Source organism: Phocoena phocoena, chromosome 10 (assembly GCF_963924675.1).
Source record: "Phocoena phocoena chromosome 10, mPhoPho1.1, whole genome shotgun sequence".
Lineage (NCBI taxonomy): Eukaryota > Metazoa > Chordata > Mammalia > Artiodactyla > Phocoenidae > Phocoena > Phocoena phocoena.
The window spans coordinates 2119421-2137929 of NC_089228.1; the positions used below are offsets into that span (position 1 = coordinate 2119421).

Genomic DNA, 18509 nt, shown 5'->3' on the forward strand with positions numbered 1-18509 from the left:
GTTTCCCCGGTGGACCGGGGGACACAGAGTCCCTGCGGCAGGCATGCTGTGGGGAGGAAGGGGAGGAGACCCTGGGAGCCCAGGGAAGGGATTCTGGACTGGACCGGGCAGAAGAGTGTACAGCTCTACTCCAAGGGCAGGGGAGACTGCAGCGGGTACAGGCTGATCCAGCAACCGTAGGGCAGTGTGGACCCTGGCAGCAGGAATGCAGGGGCTGCAAGGGAATCTGGGAGGAACCCAAGGAAGGGATGGCTGCCGCGCTCTGAACTGGGGTACCTCCAGGGTTCCGAGGATGTGGCCAGGCTGTTCCTTGAGGCTGGTCTGATGGTGGCCAGGCTGCCCAGGGGGCCCACAGACTGGGCTAGCAACCTCAGCAGGAGATGAGGAGGGAGTTGCTGAGTGCTGGAGCTGCAGAGGCTGGTGCCAAGGGCTCTCTACGCAGGAGGTCACAGCCAGCCAGAGCTCGGTGCAGGGCATCCAGCATGGCTGAGGGGCCAGACGTCCCCTCTGAAAAGGAAGAGTGGGCAGCAGGGCGGGTCAGTCTGCTCATTCTGGCCCACAGAGCTGCTCCCCCGCCTCCCTGGGCCCTCCCCAGCCCTGTTCAGCTGTCCCCCCTTCTTGCTTCTCTCCCACTGAGGACCCTGGGGAAGGGACCTTCTAATGCACAGTTTCTGACCTCCTTCTTGTTGCCAGGGACCATTCAGGGCACTGGACATACCTGAGCCCTGCCCAGCGGTGCCCAGTGAGGCCAGCGAGCAAATGCTCATCAGCCGTCCGTCTCCCCGCCAGCCCGTGAGGCCCTGTCAGGCAGGAGCCGGCCTTGCTCCTCCTGATCTCATTGGGCACAAGCTGGCACTGATGAAATTCTGCTGCCCTGAACTTTGTCTAAACAACAGGGCCACGTGGCCTAGTACTTAAGGGAGAGATCTGAGGTTTTGGCCCGGCTGGCCCTTGGCCTCTCTGTGCCTCCATCTTCCCATCTGTGGAATGGGTATGATAACAGCCCTTCCTCCGCAGTAAGCCCAGGACTGTGGGTGAGTCTAAACTGCCCACAGGGAACTGCCTGGGGTCTGGCCCACTGGCTTCTGTTTGGCCTTTTCCCTGGGGTGTGTGCTCCCTGCTCTTGTCAAATAGCACCTTCAGCTTCCCGAAGCCTGTTCCTGAATGTACCCTTTGCAGGTGGGCAGGGCAGGAATGAGGTGGCATTTTGCAGCCCAGACACTTAGGACAGAGGTGCTAGGACAGGATGCCCTCCAGCTGCAGCCAGGCTCTGGCAGATGGGGTCGGGGGCTCACCTACCATGTGCAGGGTCCCTGCAAGCATCCAGTGTGCTCAGGAAAATCTTCCCCAGGGCTCTTTTCGATATGTTCTTAAAAAGAAATGGAGGGCGGGTGGCACTCGGTGGCCCTTTAGAGCTTCTGCGTGGCTCCCTGTGTCCGATAGTGTCCCCCTGCCCATGGTCCCTCCCTGGCCCCCACCCCTAGGGTGGCCACACTGCCCAGACTCTAGGTGGGTGATGGAGCAGCATGCAGGACCCATTTCTTCAGAGATCACGTGCTTACAGATAACTGTCCTTGTGCCCAAGTAGGCACTTGGGAAACGACTGTGAACAGAGAGCCTCTTGGTGCGTCAGCTCCTTTAATCCTTGAAAGAGTTTATTTTATTCTCATTTTAAGCAGTGAAAAAAGCAATTCTGGGGACTTCCCCTGGTGGCGAAGCGGCTAAGAATCCACCTGCCAATGCAGGGGACACGGGTTCGAGCTCTGGTCCGCGAAGATCCCACATGCCGCGGAGCAACTAAGCCTGTGTGCCGCAACTACTGAGCCTGCGCTTAGAGCCCGCAAGCCACAGCTACTGAGCCTGCGTGCCTAGAGCCCGTGCTCCACAACTAAAGAAGCCACCGCAATGAGAAGCCCGTGCACCACAACAAAGAGTAGCCCCTGCTCACCGCAACTAGAGAAAGCCCGCGCGCGGCAACGAAGACCCAACACAGCCAAAAATAAATTAATTAATTTTTTAAAAATTAAAAAAAAAAAGCAATGCTGAGAAAGTGAGAAATCTGCCCAAAGCCACCCAGCTGGGAGATGGAAGAACCAGCATTTGCCCGCAGGCTCCGTGGCCCAGAGCTGTGCTGGGAACCACTACCCTCACAGCCCACAGGTGCGGGGCTGCCACTTGCCACTCTCCCGGGCTGTGCCACATCAGGCTGGGCCTCGGTAGCCCTACATCCTGGGCAGCCTGAAGCGCAGGAAGAGCCCACTTCAAACCCTGAAGACCTGTGTTCATATCCTACTTCCAGCTCATGGTGGCTGTGCAATCCTGGCTAAGTTAGTGTCTCTTAAGAAAAATTTTTAAATGGTTTGCTGATGCTATTTAGAAATATTGATCTCTGTCTTATGATTTTTTTTTTAATTGGGCACCTTGCCAAAGAATAACAATAATTTGCCTTTAGATTCTCTTCGGTGTTCTATGTGGATAAATGTGATACATAATTACTAATCACTTTATTTCTTCCTTTCTAGTCCTTACATCCTTTCTTTTTCTATTTATTTATTTATCTATCTATCATCTATTTATTTATTTATTTATGGCTGCGTCGGGTCTTCGTTGCTTTGTGTGGGCTTTCTCTAGTTGTGGTGAGCGGGCTCTAGGTGCGTGGGCGTCAGTAATTGCAGCATGTGGGCTTAGTAGTTGTGGCGCACGGGCTTAGTTGCTCTGAGGTGTGTGGGATCTTCCCAGATCAGGCCTCGAACCCGTGACCCCTGCATTGGCAGGCGGATTCTTAACCCCTGCGCCCCCAGGGAAGCCCACATCCTTTCTTTCTCTCGTGCTACTGCATTGGCTAGAACCTCTACGTGGCACAAGCAGTGATGACAGGCATGCTTGTCTTGATTCTGATTTTTAGAAGGATTCCGTCTAGCATTTCACTAATAAGTGTGAGGTTTGTGAGAGGTAGTTGGCTGAGACTCCTAATCTGATTAAGGACGATCCCTCCTGTTCTTAACTTGCCAAGAGGTTTTATCATAAGAGGAGCTGTTACTGACTGTTCATCTATTGAGATGAACACGTGGTTTTTCTCCTTTTAATCTGCAGTGTGGTGTACTGTGTTAATAGATGTTTGATCTTGAATCATCTTTGAATTCCTGGGATAAATCCAATTTAGTCATATTGCATTTCTTTAAACACTGCCAGATTTGGTTTACTAATACGCTATTTAATATTTTTGCATCCATATTTAAATATGACATTAGCTTATCATTTTCCTTTCTTGTTATATTTATTGTCCTCTGGTTTTGAGATCAAAGTTATATTAGCTTCATAAAATGAATTAGAGAGCCTCCCCTTTTTTTTGGATTAGCTTCCCTGAGCTCTTTCTACATCTGGAAGTAGAGATGACACCTGCCTACGTAGGGAAAGCTCAGAGCCAGTCCCCGACACAGGCCGGGCTCCCCAGCCCCGCACCCCAAGCTCCTCCCCTGCCCTGGCTGTGCCAGCTCCCGCGAGCCTACCAGGTCCCGGAGCCTCTGCAGGAGCCGCAGCACGTCCTCCAGCTTCTCCTCCAGCAGGGACAGCCGCACCCTCTCTGTCTCCACCATCTGCAGCTCCAGCCTCAGGTGCTCGCTCTCGTCCACCTTCTGCCGCAGCTCTGCCTGTGGGGACCAACCGGCTCAGCGCCCGCCCTGCTGCCCTCTGCCCCGTACTCACAGCACCGTCCCCAGGCGGGGCCCGTGGCCTGCCCTGACCCTTTCACAGAGGTCATCTCATCTGGCCCCCCAGGCCTCAGGTGGCCAGGCACATAGAAGCCCCACTGTCTCCCCAGGGATGGCACTGAGGCACAGAGAAGCTGAATGCCGGGCCTGAGGCCACACAGTGAGTCAGGCTGATGTAAGAATACACATCCTTCCCTTTCTGGTGGAAGGACTCCATCCTCCCTTCTCTTCTCTATCCATCCGCTTTTACTTTTTAAAATTTTTTGGCTGCAAGCAACAAACCGATCTGGCTAGTTTGAACAGAAAGGGAATTCACTGGCAGGCTCGTGCCTTGTTCCCAGAAGGGACTGGAAGCTGGAGAACCTCAGGATGAGGCAGCAGAAACACCTCGAGCCTCTTGTCCGGGTGCTGCAGCTGGGAACACTCTCCAGCCATTCCCCCTGCCCCGCCCTCACTCGGGACAGAGAGCCCCAGGAGAGGGGCCCGACTGGCCCAGCCACAGTCACTGGCCCACCCCTGGCCAGGGCGCACTGACGCTGTCGATGCCATCAAAATACCAGAGGGTGGATGCTGGGAGGTCGCAAAATGTTGCACGGCCACCTGCCTTCCAAAGCAGGGATGGCAGGAGGCAGGCAGCCCCCTCTCTTAGCACCGATGGAGGGAAAGAGAAACAGCTGAAGGCATGGTGCCATTGGACGCTCAGCTTCGGGCAGGAGAGAGGAGGCCTGGGAACATAGTCTGTGGCTCTCAGTAACTGAGCTCCCCAGCTGCCTGTTTGAGATTTAATCAGAAAAGAGTGGTCGCTATGCCCTTTGGAACTGTATCAGATCACAGATATGTTTAAAAAACAAAAGAAAACAAAACAGTATAGATTTAGAATTTCAGGTATATAAATATAAAACTCTTTTATCAAAATCAGTTTGCAAAAGTGCATTGTGCTAGAGGGCTTAGTGAAATAATAACTTTCCATAGCATTCCATGTTTGATTACTATGGAACAGGGAAGTTGCCATGGTGTAGACAGATGAGAAAAAACATGCTAAGTGGTCTCGTTGAGATGGAGACACCTCTCTTGGTGTTGCCCGGCGCCACCCTTCTCCTCCGAAACAAACTCACTAACTTTCCTTGAGGGAAGTGTCCCTCGTCCATTTCATCTGACTTTGATGGAGCTGCCAATCATGGGACTCTGCCTGCCTACCACGCGGGTTAGCCCTGGCATGGACGCATGACTGAGCCTGGACCGTTGGAGTTCTTCCCTGGGATTTAATGTAGTGGGCTATTATTGTTCCCCCGGGGTTTCTTCAGTGGGCTGATGGGAGCCTAGAGCTGCCTGTGGTCCTACCTTCCCTTCCCCCGCCACATGGAGCAGGCCCCTCTGAAGTAGGGGAAAGTGAGGTCAGCACCCAGAAAAATACAGAGCAGATAGGTGGAGGCAGTCTGAGTCCCTGGATCCATCTTAGGAAGATGAAGTGCCTGAAGCTCATCTCAGCTGTTCTTTTGAAACTGTTCTCCCAGCTCCGTATTCTAATACATTCCTGTTTTTCACTCGAGCTAATCTGAGATGTATCCTTTAACTTGCAACCAAAATAGTCTTCATTAGATCTAAATCATCTTCCGAGTCTTGGTTTGTGCATCTGGGAATGGGGCATAGCACTTGGCTGAGATCCCTCAGTTCCGCCTGTGAGAGACTCTAGCATTGGTCCAGCTCTCAGCCTGTGGGACTCAGCTGACCTCCTCCCCTGGTGTCCCCAGGGTCTTCCCACTGCAGCCCTGGGTCCCCAGCTGCTCCAGCTCCCCCAGGGCACGGGCATGGTCGGCACTGCCAAAGTGGGTGAAGTAGGTCACGAGCTTCTTGGCCGTCTGGTCATCACACCTGCAGTGAAGGAGAGTGCCAGCACTGAGGGAGCTGCTTTCCAAAGTCTGCTCCAGCCTGGGAGGGGGGGTGTTATTACCAAGTCTGTCACCCCTGAAAGCTGAGCGGGGCTATGGCGCCCCCTGCTCACCCAGCCCCGCGGCTCCTTATCTCATCAGAGCAAAAGCCAGAGGCCTCGCCCCCTCTGCCCCGTGACCTCCCGACCTCCCTCCCACCCACCTTCACTCATTCTACTCCAGCCACCGCAGGCTCCTTATGGCCCCTCCTGCATGCCTCTGGGCCTTTGCACTTGCTGTTCCCTCTGCCTGGAATGCTTTTCCCTCATTTCCTTCAGGGCTCTGCTCAAACAGCACCTGCTCAGAGGCCCTCCCCTGCCCCGCCTCTCCCTCACACCTGTCACCGCTCACTGGAACAGAGGCTCCAGGGCAGAGGGCCTGTCTTGGTTGATGCTGTTTTCCTGGTGCCCCCAAATTTGTTTGGCACAGAGTAGGTGCTTAGTATCTGTTTGCTGACTTAAAGGGTTGCTGATAACAGTGACCCTGGAAAATCAACGGAACCTTACGATATCATTTAAAAAGTCAAGGCCGCCCCCCAGTGGAGTACCTGCTGGGATCGGGTACCCGTGGGGCATTTTACATCCTCGATGGAGAATCCTCACAAAACCTCTGCCAATCAGGTGTTACTGTCCCATCTGAGAGACAGGAAGACTGAGGCTCAGAAGTTGGGCGACTTGGCCGAGGCGCCCCAGGTGTCGGGAGCAGTGGGTTAGGAAAGGGACTGATGTGTTGAGGGTCCCACTAGAGCTTCGGGGCAGGTCCTGGGACTGCGGCCAAGGGAGTGAGAGTCAGTGGAAATTAAACCACCAGGAACTGTGCCTTGGCTCATCTCATTTCACCCTCACGCATGCCGGGCGCCGTCTTCTCCCCTCCCCCAACAGATGACGGGACAGAGCGTCAGAGGGCATGGAGGTGACCCAGCCTGGACGTGAATCGGGGCGGTCAGCCTCCCACGTTCAGGGTCTGTCACTGCACGGAGGGGCCGCCCTGTGCTTCCAGGACGTCCGACTGTGAGAGCCCGGCGCCCTGGTGCCCGGTCCTGGGCGTCCTCACCGGCACACGCACCCACGCCCGCAGCTGGAGAGGCCGGCCAGCAGGGCCTTGACCTCAGCCGGTGGCCCCTGCTCCTGCTGCCACTTCTCACTGTCGTCCTCCTCGTCGGAGGCGGCCTGGCCCTCGACCGAGCGGAACAGCTGCTCGTCCACTGCTGGAGAAGCACGGGCTGCAGATAAGACAGGGGGAGGGGAACCAGGCAGCTCTCCGGGGGGGTGCAGGGGGGAGGGGAGAGAGGCCCTGGTGCCATCTCCCCTGCCGGTCCCTCACCCACTCCGCCGGATAGCGGCTCTCCCACCCCCTTGGGCTGTGCCTGGCCCGGGACCCCCTCCCTGGGTTTCACACGGGGACACTGGGAGTGAGGAGCCTTCCTCTCTTCTCTGCTGAGAAGCCGGGGCACATCTGTGCCCTCAACGGGCGTGTTATTTCCCACTGAGGACATGGTGATCCCAGCCAAGGGGGCCAAGACCCTCTCTCGGGCTGGGCCGGGGCTCTGCAGGGCACGGGCACCCAGTGAACCGATCTTCACCTCTGAGGGACCGCATGCCTCCAATGCCCAGGGATGTGCAGGGAGGGGTGTCACACGTGTGACTCGATGTGATCCCTGACGTGGCCATGCCTCCTGGTGCACTGCAGCCGGAATGAGCGTCAGAAACCCCGGGCTGTGTCATGCCCGCCTGGGGTCCGGCTGCCCCACGTCAGGCCCCGTCTCCGGGGGCACCTCCACTCCACCCTGGCTCGGGGGACGTGTGAGTCCAGCCTGGCCGGTCAGAGCGCAGACCACCCAGCCACATGACTGGTGCAGGCAGGGCCAGGGATCCAGCGTAGCCAGGGAGAGTCGGGCCAAAACTTGACTCAAACTTCCAGAGAAGGGTGACACCACTGTTCCTCCAGCCTGGGGTCTGGAGGGCGTGGGTCTGAGCTGCTGGGGGCCGCCTTGTCAGTGTGAGGGGAGCCCATGCACAGGACGGCAGGTGAGGCCGGGAGGGATGGGGTCTGCTGTCACTCTTGGGCCTTTAAGCGAATTCTGTGAAGCCGCAAGTTCCCTTTAACTAGAGCCGGTTCAGGCCGAATGGCCTGACACTCCCGGACAATGTCCTGACTGGCACGGCCGGCCGTGGAATCCTCCACCTTCCCGCCCCCAGAGGATCACGTGCAGCAGCTTGGGGGTGGGCCTCGACGCCTGTATTTCTTTCTTTCTTTTTTTAAAGCAAATTTATTTATTTATTTATTTTTGGCTGCGTTGGGTCTTCATTGCTGCGCGTGGGCTTTCTTTAGTTGCAGCGAGCGGGGGCTACTCTTCGTCGCGGTGCACGGGCTTCTCATTGCGGTGGCTTCTCTTGTTGTGGAGCGCGGGCTCTAGGCGCGCGGGCTTCAGTAGTTGCGGCTCGTGGGCTCTACAGCGCAGGCTTGGTAGTTGTGGCGCACGGGCGTAGTTGCTCCGCGGCATGTGGGATCTTCCCGGACTAGGGCTTGAACCCGTGTCCCCTGTATTGGCAGGCGGATTCTTAACCACTGCGCCACCAGGCAAGTCCCTGGGCACCTTCATTTCATGAGGCTCCTGGGTGATCCTGGCTGGCTGGCAAGTTTGGGAACCACTGGCTCAGGTGTCCTGATTTTGGACACCCAGCTGTGTGGGCTCAGGGCCGTTCTGTTTCGTCTGAATAAAAAGTGTCCCAGACCCAAGAGAAGAGGGTTGAGGTGACCGGTCCATGACTTTTTGATTATGTGTGTTTCCAATATCGATCATTTGTTTTTCGTTGTGGGAATTTCCTGATGATGATGATGTGTGTGTGTGTGTGTGTGCGTGTGCGTGTGCGTGCGTGTGCGTGTGTGTGTGTGTGTGGTGTCATTATCGTCACAGTCGTCCCGGTGCCCAAGGCAGGGGCAGTAGGGGCTCTGACGTCGGGTGGGAGGGATGGCACCCAGCAGCCCGTCCACTCCTGCCTGCAGCTGAGCTGGAAGAGCCCTGCTGGCTCAGACAGCTTTTCTCTCCTTTGCTCCTGATGCTGCACAGCCACCAGACCCAGGTTCATTAAGATGATGGGCCTCTTTGCACTCTTCTTGAGGGGTGACCGTCCAGCCCTACTTACATACCTCTTAGGATGGGGAGATTACTCCACCCCAGCTCCCTGGCCCAACCCACCCCTACACGGGATTGACAAGAGACAGATTCTCCCATGCTGAGCCAGAACCTGCCTCCCTGGATCCCACCCTCCCCCACTGGGTGTCTGCTCTCAGGCCCGGGTGTAGGGGGGGCTGGGGACGCCCAGCCTCAGCAGGTAGGGGATGGGGTTCTGTCTGGAGGCCAGATTGCAGCATCTTCTCAGACAGGACCCTGGGAGCAGGGCTGGGGCACAGCCTGGTCAGTCATGAGCTGGCAGCAAGCCTGGGTGTGCGGGACAAACCTTCGTGCAGGGTTCTGCTCCCCGAGCTGCTGTCGGAGCCCCAGGCTCCCTCTGGAGGGAGGTCTGGGCCTCTGGTCCCACCATCCTCAGGTTCACCACTCTTGGCTTGTGGCTCTGGGCTGGCTCGTGGTGAGGTTGGGAGGTGGCTGTCCTCCGACCTGTGGGTGTGGGAAGACACAGGTGTTGGGAGGGAGGGGGCTCAGCCAGTTTCCTGCGGGAGAGCGTGGGGTATGGGCCTGCCCTTCCCCACTCCCTGCTCTGCACAGCTAAGCTGTGATATGCCTGCAGAAGCCCCTGTGTGGTCTCTGTGGCAGACCCCAATGGCTCCCTACCCAGTGGCCAGTATGGCCGAGTCAGCCTTCCATGGTGGATATTCACCCAGCTTCCCTCGCAGTTAAGACGTAGTTTTGTAACTGAATTTTAGCCAATGGGACTAAAGGCAAAATCTTCTGAGGAGCGTCTGCATCCAGAAGGGCTGGGCAAGGGTCCTTGATTCCAACCCCAACGCTGCCAACAGGAACTGGCAGTGGGACTTGGGCTCCATTTTGCAGGTGGGTCACTGGAGCCGATGCCTCTGAGGTCCTCCCAGCTCTGATTGGGTTCTTGTGGTCGGGCCTCTGTGAGAGGGCAGGGACCCGGAAGCCATTAGCTTGTCCAGGAGCTCCTCTGGCCACGTGCCGGTCAGGGGGACCACGGCAGCTGTCCCAGAGTAACTGGGACACGGGGAGAAGGCACTACAGAGAGCCTGAGCAGGTGTGGGTGCCCAGGCTTGGTCAGGTGAACTCACCACCCAGAGGACCACCTGCTGAGCCAAACAAGTGGGGGTCTGCAACGTTGTACATGAGGCCCAGGGTGAGCCATCCGCCGCTTGGGGCCATCCAGCACCCTCTCCCCAGGGGGGACAGCTCCCCGATGGTCCCCACCCCCAGCCACAGGCTGCTCACCGGCTCAGAGGAGGGCGTAGCACACAAATCAGCATAATCCCACCCCCAGCCACCATGACTGGCTAAGGGCTGCACAGGTAGCCAGTGAGATGCAAGGAGCTGTAGGCTCGGGGAATCTCCCCGAAACAGAGGCAGCCTCTCCCCAACCGAGCAGGTGTGCCATGGGGAGATGTGACAGCCACCTGTGACTCTTAGGGGGCCACCTGGAGGCGCTGGGGGCTACGGATAGAGCCTAACAATGACGGCAGTAGGAACGGATCCTTGGTAACATTAGAGTTGCTGGATCAGGCTCTGCCTGAAGCTGAGCCTAACCTTTTGTGGTTTTTTTTGTTTGTTTGTTTTGCGGTACGCGGGCCTCTCACTGTTGTGGCCTCTCCCACTGCGGGGCACAGGCTCCGGACGCGCAGGCTCAGCAGCCATGGCTCACGGGCCCAGCCGCTCCGCGGCATGTGGGATCTTCCCGGACTGGGGCACGGACCCGCGTCCCCCGCATCGGCAGGCGGACTCTCAACCACTGCGCCACCAGGGAAGCCCTAACCTTTTGTGTTTTATGAGCCAGTAACTCTGACTGATAAAGTCCTGCTTTCAGGCTCCCCCAGCGCAAGCCGAGAATGGGAAGGTGCTTGGCAGTAATCAGTGTGAGATCCCCCTGGATGGGGATTCTTGGTTCAAAGAGAAACCGTGTGATTAGAGCTTAGGTCATATCATTTGAGGTCTACTTGGGCAGGTGACAGTCCCTCTCAATTCCAGAGGCTCAGACCACAGCCAAAAGAAGAGAAGACACAGGGGTATAGGGTCCCTGTCTCCAAGACTCAGGGGAGGAGGCAAGTATCTTTTATGTGGCCCCAGAGGGCAGTGCTTGACCAGGATGAAGGGGGAGGGGGAGCAAAGATGAGAGAGAGTCAAAAGAAGGCAGTTTCAGCTCCCTTTGAGGAAAAACTTTCTCACAAGGACTGCTGACCAAGAATGGAATGGGCTGCATTGGTAGGTGGTGAGCTTCCTGGCAGAGGAGGTATGTAAGCAGATAAGGGACTTTAATGGGTGGAATTTTGAATAGAGTCAGACTAGGCAATGTCTAAGTCTTCCCACTGTGAGGAATTAATTTTTTCTCTAAATTATTTAAGGGTTTCAACAAGCAAAATGAGATGGGGGGACAGCCCTTATTCAAAGTTTCCTAGCAGAGGTTGGGCCTCCCCTCCCTGCATCCCCTCAGCCACTGGAGTCGCGTCCAAGAGCGACTTCCTGCGTCAACACAACAGTAAATCTTTCAGCATGCTCGCTCGGTACCAGGCACTGTTCTAGGGCTTTGAACATTTCCTCACAACAACCCCACAAGGTAGGTACCATCATCCCCCCCATTTTGCCAGAGTAACTGGCTCAAGCCGCACAGCTCGGAAATGGAGGAGCTGGGTTTACACTCAGGCCCCTGTCTCCAGGCCCGCGTCTCAGTGGCCCCACCAGGTGCAGTGGAAACTCGCAAGGCAGGCTTGGAATGGCCCAGCCCAGCTGCTGTCCTCGTTAGGTGACCACAGGTCACATGCAGCAAAGTGGGGAAGAGGAAGCCAGCGAGGACAGAGTTCGGAGAGTGGGACGGATGAGGACACACTTTGGAATTTTCCAAGTGCAACGGGGCTGCAGAGAAACAGAGTGGGGTGTTACTCTCATCCAGCAACTGGTCTCTAACAGCCTGTATCGCTGCCCCTCTCTCTGCTGGGCCGATCTGCAGGATCGTTTGCGTGTCACACAGATGAGCTGTAATATCTCCACCTTGAAACAAATGCAACAACCCTCCCACCGTGTGGCTCCTCCACCCGCTTCTCTGCCTGCTCTGCTCACATCTTGTCACCCGGCACCGCCACACTGCCGGGCCTGCAGAGGCAGGGCTGACCCCACATCGCTCCCTCACTGGATGCCTCCTTCCCTTGGCTTCTGGGAGACGCTCAACCTCCCCTGCACCCTTTCTTGTCTGCTCTGCTACTTCCTCCTCTTCATCCTGGCCCCTAACCCCCGCGGCCCTCGGGCACCACCCGAGGACCTCTTCCCTTCTTCGTATGCACTCCCTCTGTAAGGTCTCAGCCAGTGCTGTGGCTTCAAGCACCAGTGGCTTCCAAATCTGCCTCTAGCTCTGGCTTCTCAGATCTGGTTTCCCAGTGAGCTCCCCAGCGCAGCTGCTGCCTTGGCATCTCCACCTGGATGTCCCACAGACATCTCCTCCGCCTCCTTGTCTTACTCCGTCTGCCTCTCCTGCTCCTCCCGTCCCCATGTAAAGTGCCGTCACCCACTTGGCCACCCAAACAGTGTCCGTTGGGTTTGGCCACCTGGAGGTCATACGCAGGGCCTAGTCCGGGGGGGCCGCAGCGACGGTGCTGGGCGGAGGGCTGCAGTATAGATGCTATTCTGTGGCACCTACAGTGCCTGGGTCCGTACAGGCGGGGGTGGGCAGGAAGAGGGGCGCGGTCCCTGCCCTCAGTGGTCCTCTGGGTGGAGACACGGGACCATCAGGCAGGGAGAGCAGAGACAGCCCTCATTCTTCAGGGCCGTGCCCGCTGGACGCAGGGCTGGACCTCCCCCAGACAAGGAGGGCGCGGGTCTGCAGGGCGGGGTGGGCAGCCTGAAGGAGGCAGGACCTGGGGTTGAGCAGCATGAAAGAGGCCTGGGCAGAAGAAGAGAGGTGGCAGGTGTTTGGGGACAGACGGGGGCAGCAGGGCCAGGATAGCGGGCTTGCAGAGCAGACCAGAGAACAGGTGAGCTGGCCCTGACCTGGCACCCTGCTCTGAGCTGGGCCTTGGTGTGCTATTCCGGGCAACTCTCATCCCTGGGCTCTGAGGTTACTGTTTCTCAGAGGACGAAAAGCTTATGTCAAAGAGGTGTTGGGGGCAGGACGGTGATGCGGACCCGGGTCCACGCCCTGCCCAGCCCGACCTGCCCACGGCCCACTCCCTGCTTCACAGGCCCCACTGAGCTTCATACTACAGGTGGTGGAAGCATGTGTGAGGCTGACCCAGATGGAATTGCTGACTTCCTGCTTTTGACCTGCAAAAGGCCACCTGAGAGTGGTTCAGACTAAGAGGACACGTCTGTGTAATATTTCTTGATTGACCGACTGCAAACCCTCACCGCAGTAGTTTGTGAAAGGCTTCGTTGGAATAGTCTGGCCTTAGAAATCTGACAGCTCTTGGCACTGGGACTGGACCACAGGGCCCAGTGGTTTAATGAGTGTTTCTCATAAGAACGAGATCCCTGAGGTTGGCTCTGGGGAGGAGATGCAGTGGCCTGGGGGCAGGTGGAGGTCACATGTGCCCCCCACCCCCGGGTGGGCTGAGTGCTATGGCCCCCCTGACTTGCAGCTCCAGCTTCTTTAAATGCTTCAGCCCCAAAGTCACAGAGAGGACCCTGTAACCTGATAAGTATGTGTCTCTTTCCACCCACCCCCAGGCCATCAGCACTTGCTGTCATGGCCATTTTCTGGAAAACAGCTCTGACCGTGCTCCGAAGCCCTCTGTGTCTTCCCATGGCCGACCGGACAAGTCCAGATCCCCCCGTATTCCAGCCGCTCCCCAAGCTAGTTTCCGCAAGTGATGACGCTAAGATCCGGAGGAGGAAGGGATATATTTTGTTCAAGAGGGTCCCACAGGTGGCGAGAAGCCCCCCCGCCCACCTCCACTTCTGCACTCCAGTCCCTACTCTACTCTGGCTGCCAAAAGGAGCAGAGGTCAGCTCTGACCCCGTCCATCTTCCCTGCGAAATGCTTCAGTGGCTCTCTGTGGCCAAGAGAAGGAACGCCAGTGTCCTTAACACTACCTCGAGGGTCCTTCACGGTCTGACCCGGCCCAGCCCTCCAGCTCATGGCTGCTGATGCCGCCTGGGCACGGCAGAGCCAGCCCCACTGACCTTCCGGCGCATTGCCCTCTAGGTCCTTGCACGTGATGACCACGGCCAGCACCTTACTGTGTGCCAGATGCTGCTCTGTTTTTTTCCCTTATATATACAGATTTAATTTTTTAAAATTGAAGTATAGTTAAATTACGTTATGTTAGTTTTAAGTGTACCGCAAAGTGATTCAGTTATACTTGTGTGTGTGTGTATGTATACACACACACATATTCTTTTTCAGATTCTTTTCCTGCATAGGTTATTACAAGATACTGAGTAGAGATTCCCTGTGCTCTACAGTAGGTCCTTGTTGCTTACCTATGTATTTTATAGATAGTATGTACGTGCTGAGTGTTTTAATGAAAAAAGTCATCTATTCCTCCCAGCAGCCCTAAGAAAAACTTATTCTCATTCCTGCCATTTCACAGATGAGAAAACTGATGTCCAGAGCTGGGGAAACTTGCTGAGACCACGCAGATCCCTCGAGCTGCAGTGTGTACCCATCCCGAGCTAGTTCTGCCTGGAAAACCCTGCTGGTCCTTCAACCACCCACCTGCCGGGTCCCCGACACAAATGTGGCTTCCTTTCAGAACTTGCCTCCCTACCTGGATGCCCTGAGCTCCCACGGCCTCCAGCAGCTGTTGTGCTGTGTTTCCCCCATCAGACGGCGTTTCCTGGAGGGCAGCCAGCACAGGACAGAGTGGCCGGTCAAGGTTTGTTGAACGATGAATGCGGGAACGGATGAACGACACCATTGGCAGCAGTTCACATGACTAGCGGGAGGGCAGGTCAGGCGAGGACAAGCCCAGCGCCCCGAGGGGGATTCCAGCTCCTCCCGTCCCTCTGTTTTTGGATTGTTCCAGAAGGACAGGAGAGGAGCGCTAGCTTTGCAGCCACAGACCAGGGGCAAGTCCCATCCCCATCACTGCCGAGTCCCATGGATGGGGGCTGACAGAGGGGTGGACCCACCAGGTGAGAGGGTGAGGAAGACCTTCCCAAACTGCAGGCATTTTGGGCCACTGGCCCTATTGTTGACTAATACAGATTTCCTTTCGTAGGAAACATTATCACCAAGAGTAAAAAGCCACTGTCTCTTGCCATAAATAGAAGGTAACCAGAAAAACAAAGACAACAAAACAGCCAGTTCTAGCTAGATCCTGTTTTCAGGCTGTTCTTTCTTTGTTAAAAAGAGAGGTTGGCTAAGGGGAGTTAGAGATTCACCAGGTCAGTCCAGGACCTGAGACAACCAGGACCGCAAAGGCCGGCAGAGGCCCTCGCTGGCCTGTGACCCCACGTCCACCCCCTGCCCACCTCGGGCCACTCTCCTCTGGGGGCACGGAGGGGCTGGGGGACCTGCAGAGACACCTGTCACCCCACAGGCACAGCGGAGCACCTCCCTCTCAGCTGCAGGCCCTCCTGGGGAGAGGCGGGCCCGCGGCAGTCCACGGTCCCCTCACGCCCGACAGACCACGTCCTTGTGCCAGCAGGGCGTTCCCTCCAGCTGCATACCTCTGCGAGCCGCCCTGAGCCCCGAGTGAGCCTCCCTCTGACGCCTTCTTCCTGCTGGAGCCCGGCGGCCAACACGATCTGACAAGGGCCAGATGTTCCCCTCTACTCCTTCCAGCCCTGGCAGCTCACGCCCAGCTCCGGGCCTCCGACGGACAGAGCCTCCCTTGGTTCTGCGATGCAAAGGGGGGTTCTCGGGAGCTGCCTAATCTGGGTTCCACCCCACAGGACCGTGGCTTTGCGATGTGACGCTCCGCAACTGCCCCTGCCCCCCGGCCTCCATCTCAATCCTCTCTTCATTCACCAGTAAACACTGATGGGCCCTGGGGTCCCATGAGGATGAAAAGAAATAACGGTACTTTTAAACACGGGGAGCTCCTGCCTCCGTTTAGTATTCAAGGGGATTTTAGGTGGCACTCGGATGAACAGGGGTGTGTGTGTGTGTGTGTGTGTGTGTGTGTGTGTGTGTTAAACAGTTAAGTATTTAGTATAATGGGCACTAAAGACAATTAATGAACCATTTTAGTTTTATGTTTATGACAGTGATAAAACTTCCTTTTAAATTAAGTAAAAAGAGTGAGATGATTTAAGGAAAAATAGTAACTAAAGGATAACAGTACGGGTGCTCTGCAGGTATGGTTAGAGGTGACACAGCTCCTGGGAGAGTGTCTGAAATTCGGCAAATGCTTGGACAGCAGCACGTCATAAGCTGTGGGCATTGTCGGAGCCAAGCTCTTGCCCCGTCCCTCAGCCACTCGTTCTATCCCCCGCACAGCAGAGGACCCCACCGCTAACGTACTGACACCCTCTTTTTATAACATTCCTGTGCTATCCCTAAATGAGCTAACAGACCCTGTCTTTACATATGCTTTGAAGAAATTAATGTGATGCCTTGTGATTTAAAGGAGAAAGGAATTTTATAACATACATTTCAATAAGTAAATGCTCAGATACAAAGAAAATTTCAGATGCTTAAAACTATAATGGCTAAGTTTGAATTTGAGAGAGGTAAGGTAATGTTCAGTGGAATGTTGACACTCTTTCCCTATAGTTGACATTTTGAAATAAGGACTAGGGAAAGATATTCAGATAGATGGTGGAGGGACAGATGGACAGACAGATAGACAGATATGCAGACTCCCTGGGACGCAGAGTAATGAGTGCCAGTGGACACAGGAACTCCTTACCAGCTGGTAAAGCTTCACAAATGTTGCTATCATCTGTGATGTGGTTATGCAATGATGAGCCACCCTTGGAAAATTCCAAACAAGTCAAAGTATAACCTTCCCTCAACTCACACTGCGTTGCATTCTTGCAAAATTCTTTGCATATTAAACCTGTGCAAAAAAACTGTGTTTGTATGGAAAGCAGACTTAGGACCTAGGCTCAGATAATTGCAGTGAAAGCAAGTTTTTCGCAGAACGAACACACAGCAGGGCATTTGGAAGTCATGTGGGGTACAAGGCAGTCCTGGTGGGTTGTACAGGGCCTACCTGGAGGCCTGTATCCCTGGAATCTACCCCCAAGTGCTGGCAGCACCGTCCTCCTAGTCACTGAAACAAACAGTCCCTCCCCACAAATTTCCAGAATGTCTCTGGGGGAGATGTTGCTCCCATGGAGATACCTTGTTCTCACCACATTCACAGGCTGCAGGGATTAGGGTGTGGGATCTCCGGGGTCATTCCTAGAAATTCTGCCCGCCCGCACAGTAGCCATGGTGCTGCCACAGCAGGACAGACACTTCGTTGGAAAGAAAGGAGAAGTGAGTTGTTCGAGGCTGTACCCAAGCCGGTGGTTCATGGTTGCAACAACAGAAACCATCACTGAAGCAGGAAAGGAATTGGTGGGCAGGACACCCAGGAGCTAACAGAGTCGATGGGCAGCTTGGAGGGCCAGGCTTGGGCAGAAAGCAAGGGAGGGCAGACCCAGCTGGTGCAGGAGCAGAATTTCTAGGAACGACCCCCCAAGATCCCACACACTAATTCCTGCAGCCTGTGAATGTGGTGAGGTATCACTGCTGGGATGGTGTTATGTTATATGGAACAGCTGACCTTAAGCTGTGTCACCTCGTCACACGTGTCCCTTTAAAAGCAGAGAACTTTCTTGGCTGGTGCAGAAGAAGAAATTAGGGAAATGTGAAGTGTGAGAAGGACTTGGGTCGTTGCTGGTTGGAGGATGAACAGGGACACAGGAGATGGCATGTAGAGAGCTACCCCTGCTGACAGTCAGCAAGGGATGGGGATCTCAGTCCTACAACCACAAGGATCTGAATTCTGTCAACCCCTGGGTGAGCTTGGAAACAGATTCTTCCCCTCAGCCCAAGGTCAACAGCACCTTAATTTCAGCCTTGTGGGAGCCTAGGCAGAGACCCCGGGCGAGCCTGCCTGGACTTCTGGCCTGCAGAATGTGAGATCATAAGTGGATGTTGTTTTGAGTGCCTCCATTTGTGGTAATGTGTTATGGTTGCTAGGAACCAAATACAACCACCCAAACAATCACATCCCATCTGTCTTGTTGGCACAATCTCAATTATTCCGTCAGGCACTGAGTGGCCAAGTGCTTCCAGACAGGAGATCTGATTGGTTTAAGCTGATCATGATTATTCCTTCCTTTTGCCAAGGATTGGTTGAGGAACAGGCATGTGATGTGATCCTGGCCAATGAGAGACGGGGGGGGGGGTCTTCCAGGAGGGTCTCTGGGAACAGAGAAGTTGAAGAAGGAAGTTATTTGTCTGTCTCTGGATGTGGCAGTGATGCCTGGGCCATGGCAGCTATCTTGTGACCATGAGGGGCCTTTGCTGATAGGCCAAGATGACAGGCTAAGAGTCGGAAGATGGAGAATTGGGTCCTTGCAAACATCACTGAGCTGCTGTCCCCTGGACTTCTCATGCAGGATTATCAGTGTCCCTGTGGTTTAATCCATCGTGAGTTGAGTTTTCTGTTACTTGCAGCCTAAAGCACTGTCACTGATAAACGCTTCACAGCACTGCTTGGGGGTTAAATGAGGTTGTGTACGTGAAGTCGTTAGTGCAGCGCATCATAACCACAGGTGCACAGAAATGCTGGCCTCTGTTCCCTCCTGCCTCAA

General features: G+C 55.4%; 1 protein-coding gene across 1 annotated transcript in view; it reads right to left on the bottom strand.

Annotated features, from left to right (window-relative positions):
- Positions 1–370: 370 nt before the first annotated feature.
- The window catches only part of EFCC1 (EF-hand and coiled-coil domain containing 1), a 41552-nt gene continuing 23413 nt past the window's right edge, over positions 371–18509 (bottom strand). The window contains exons 6-11 of the mRNA XM_065885080.1: positions 9100–9257; positions 6704–6860; positions 5441–5582; positions 3510–3650; positions 1300–1369; positions 371–507 (exon numbers count right to left, since the gene is read on the bottom strand). Coding sequence (XP_065741152.1) covers positions 371–507; positions 1300–1369; positions 3510–3650; positions 5441–5582; positions 6704–6860; positions 9100–9257 — 805 coding nt within the window. The remainder of the gene's footprint in view (positions 508–1299; positions 1370–3509; positions 3651–5440; positions 5583–6703; positions 6861–9099; positions 9258–18509) is intronic.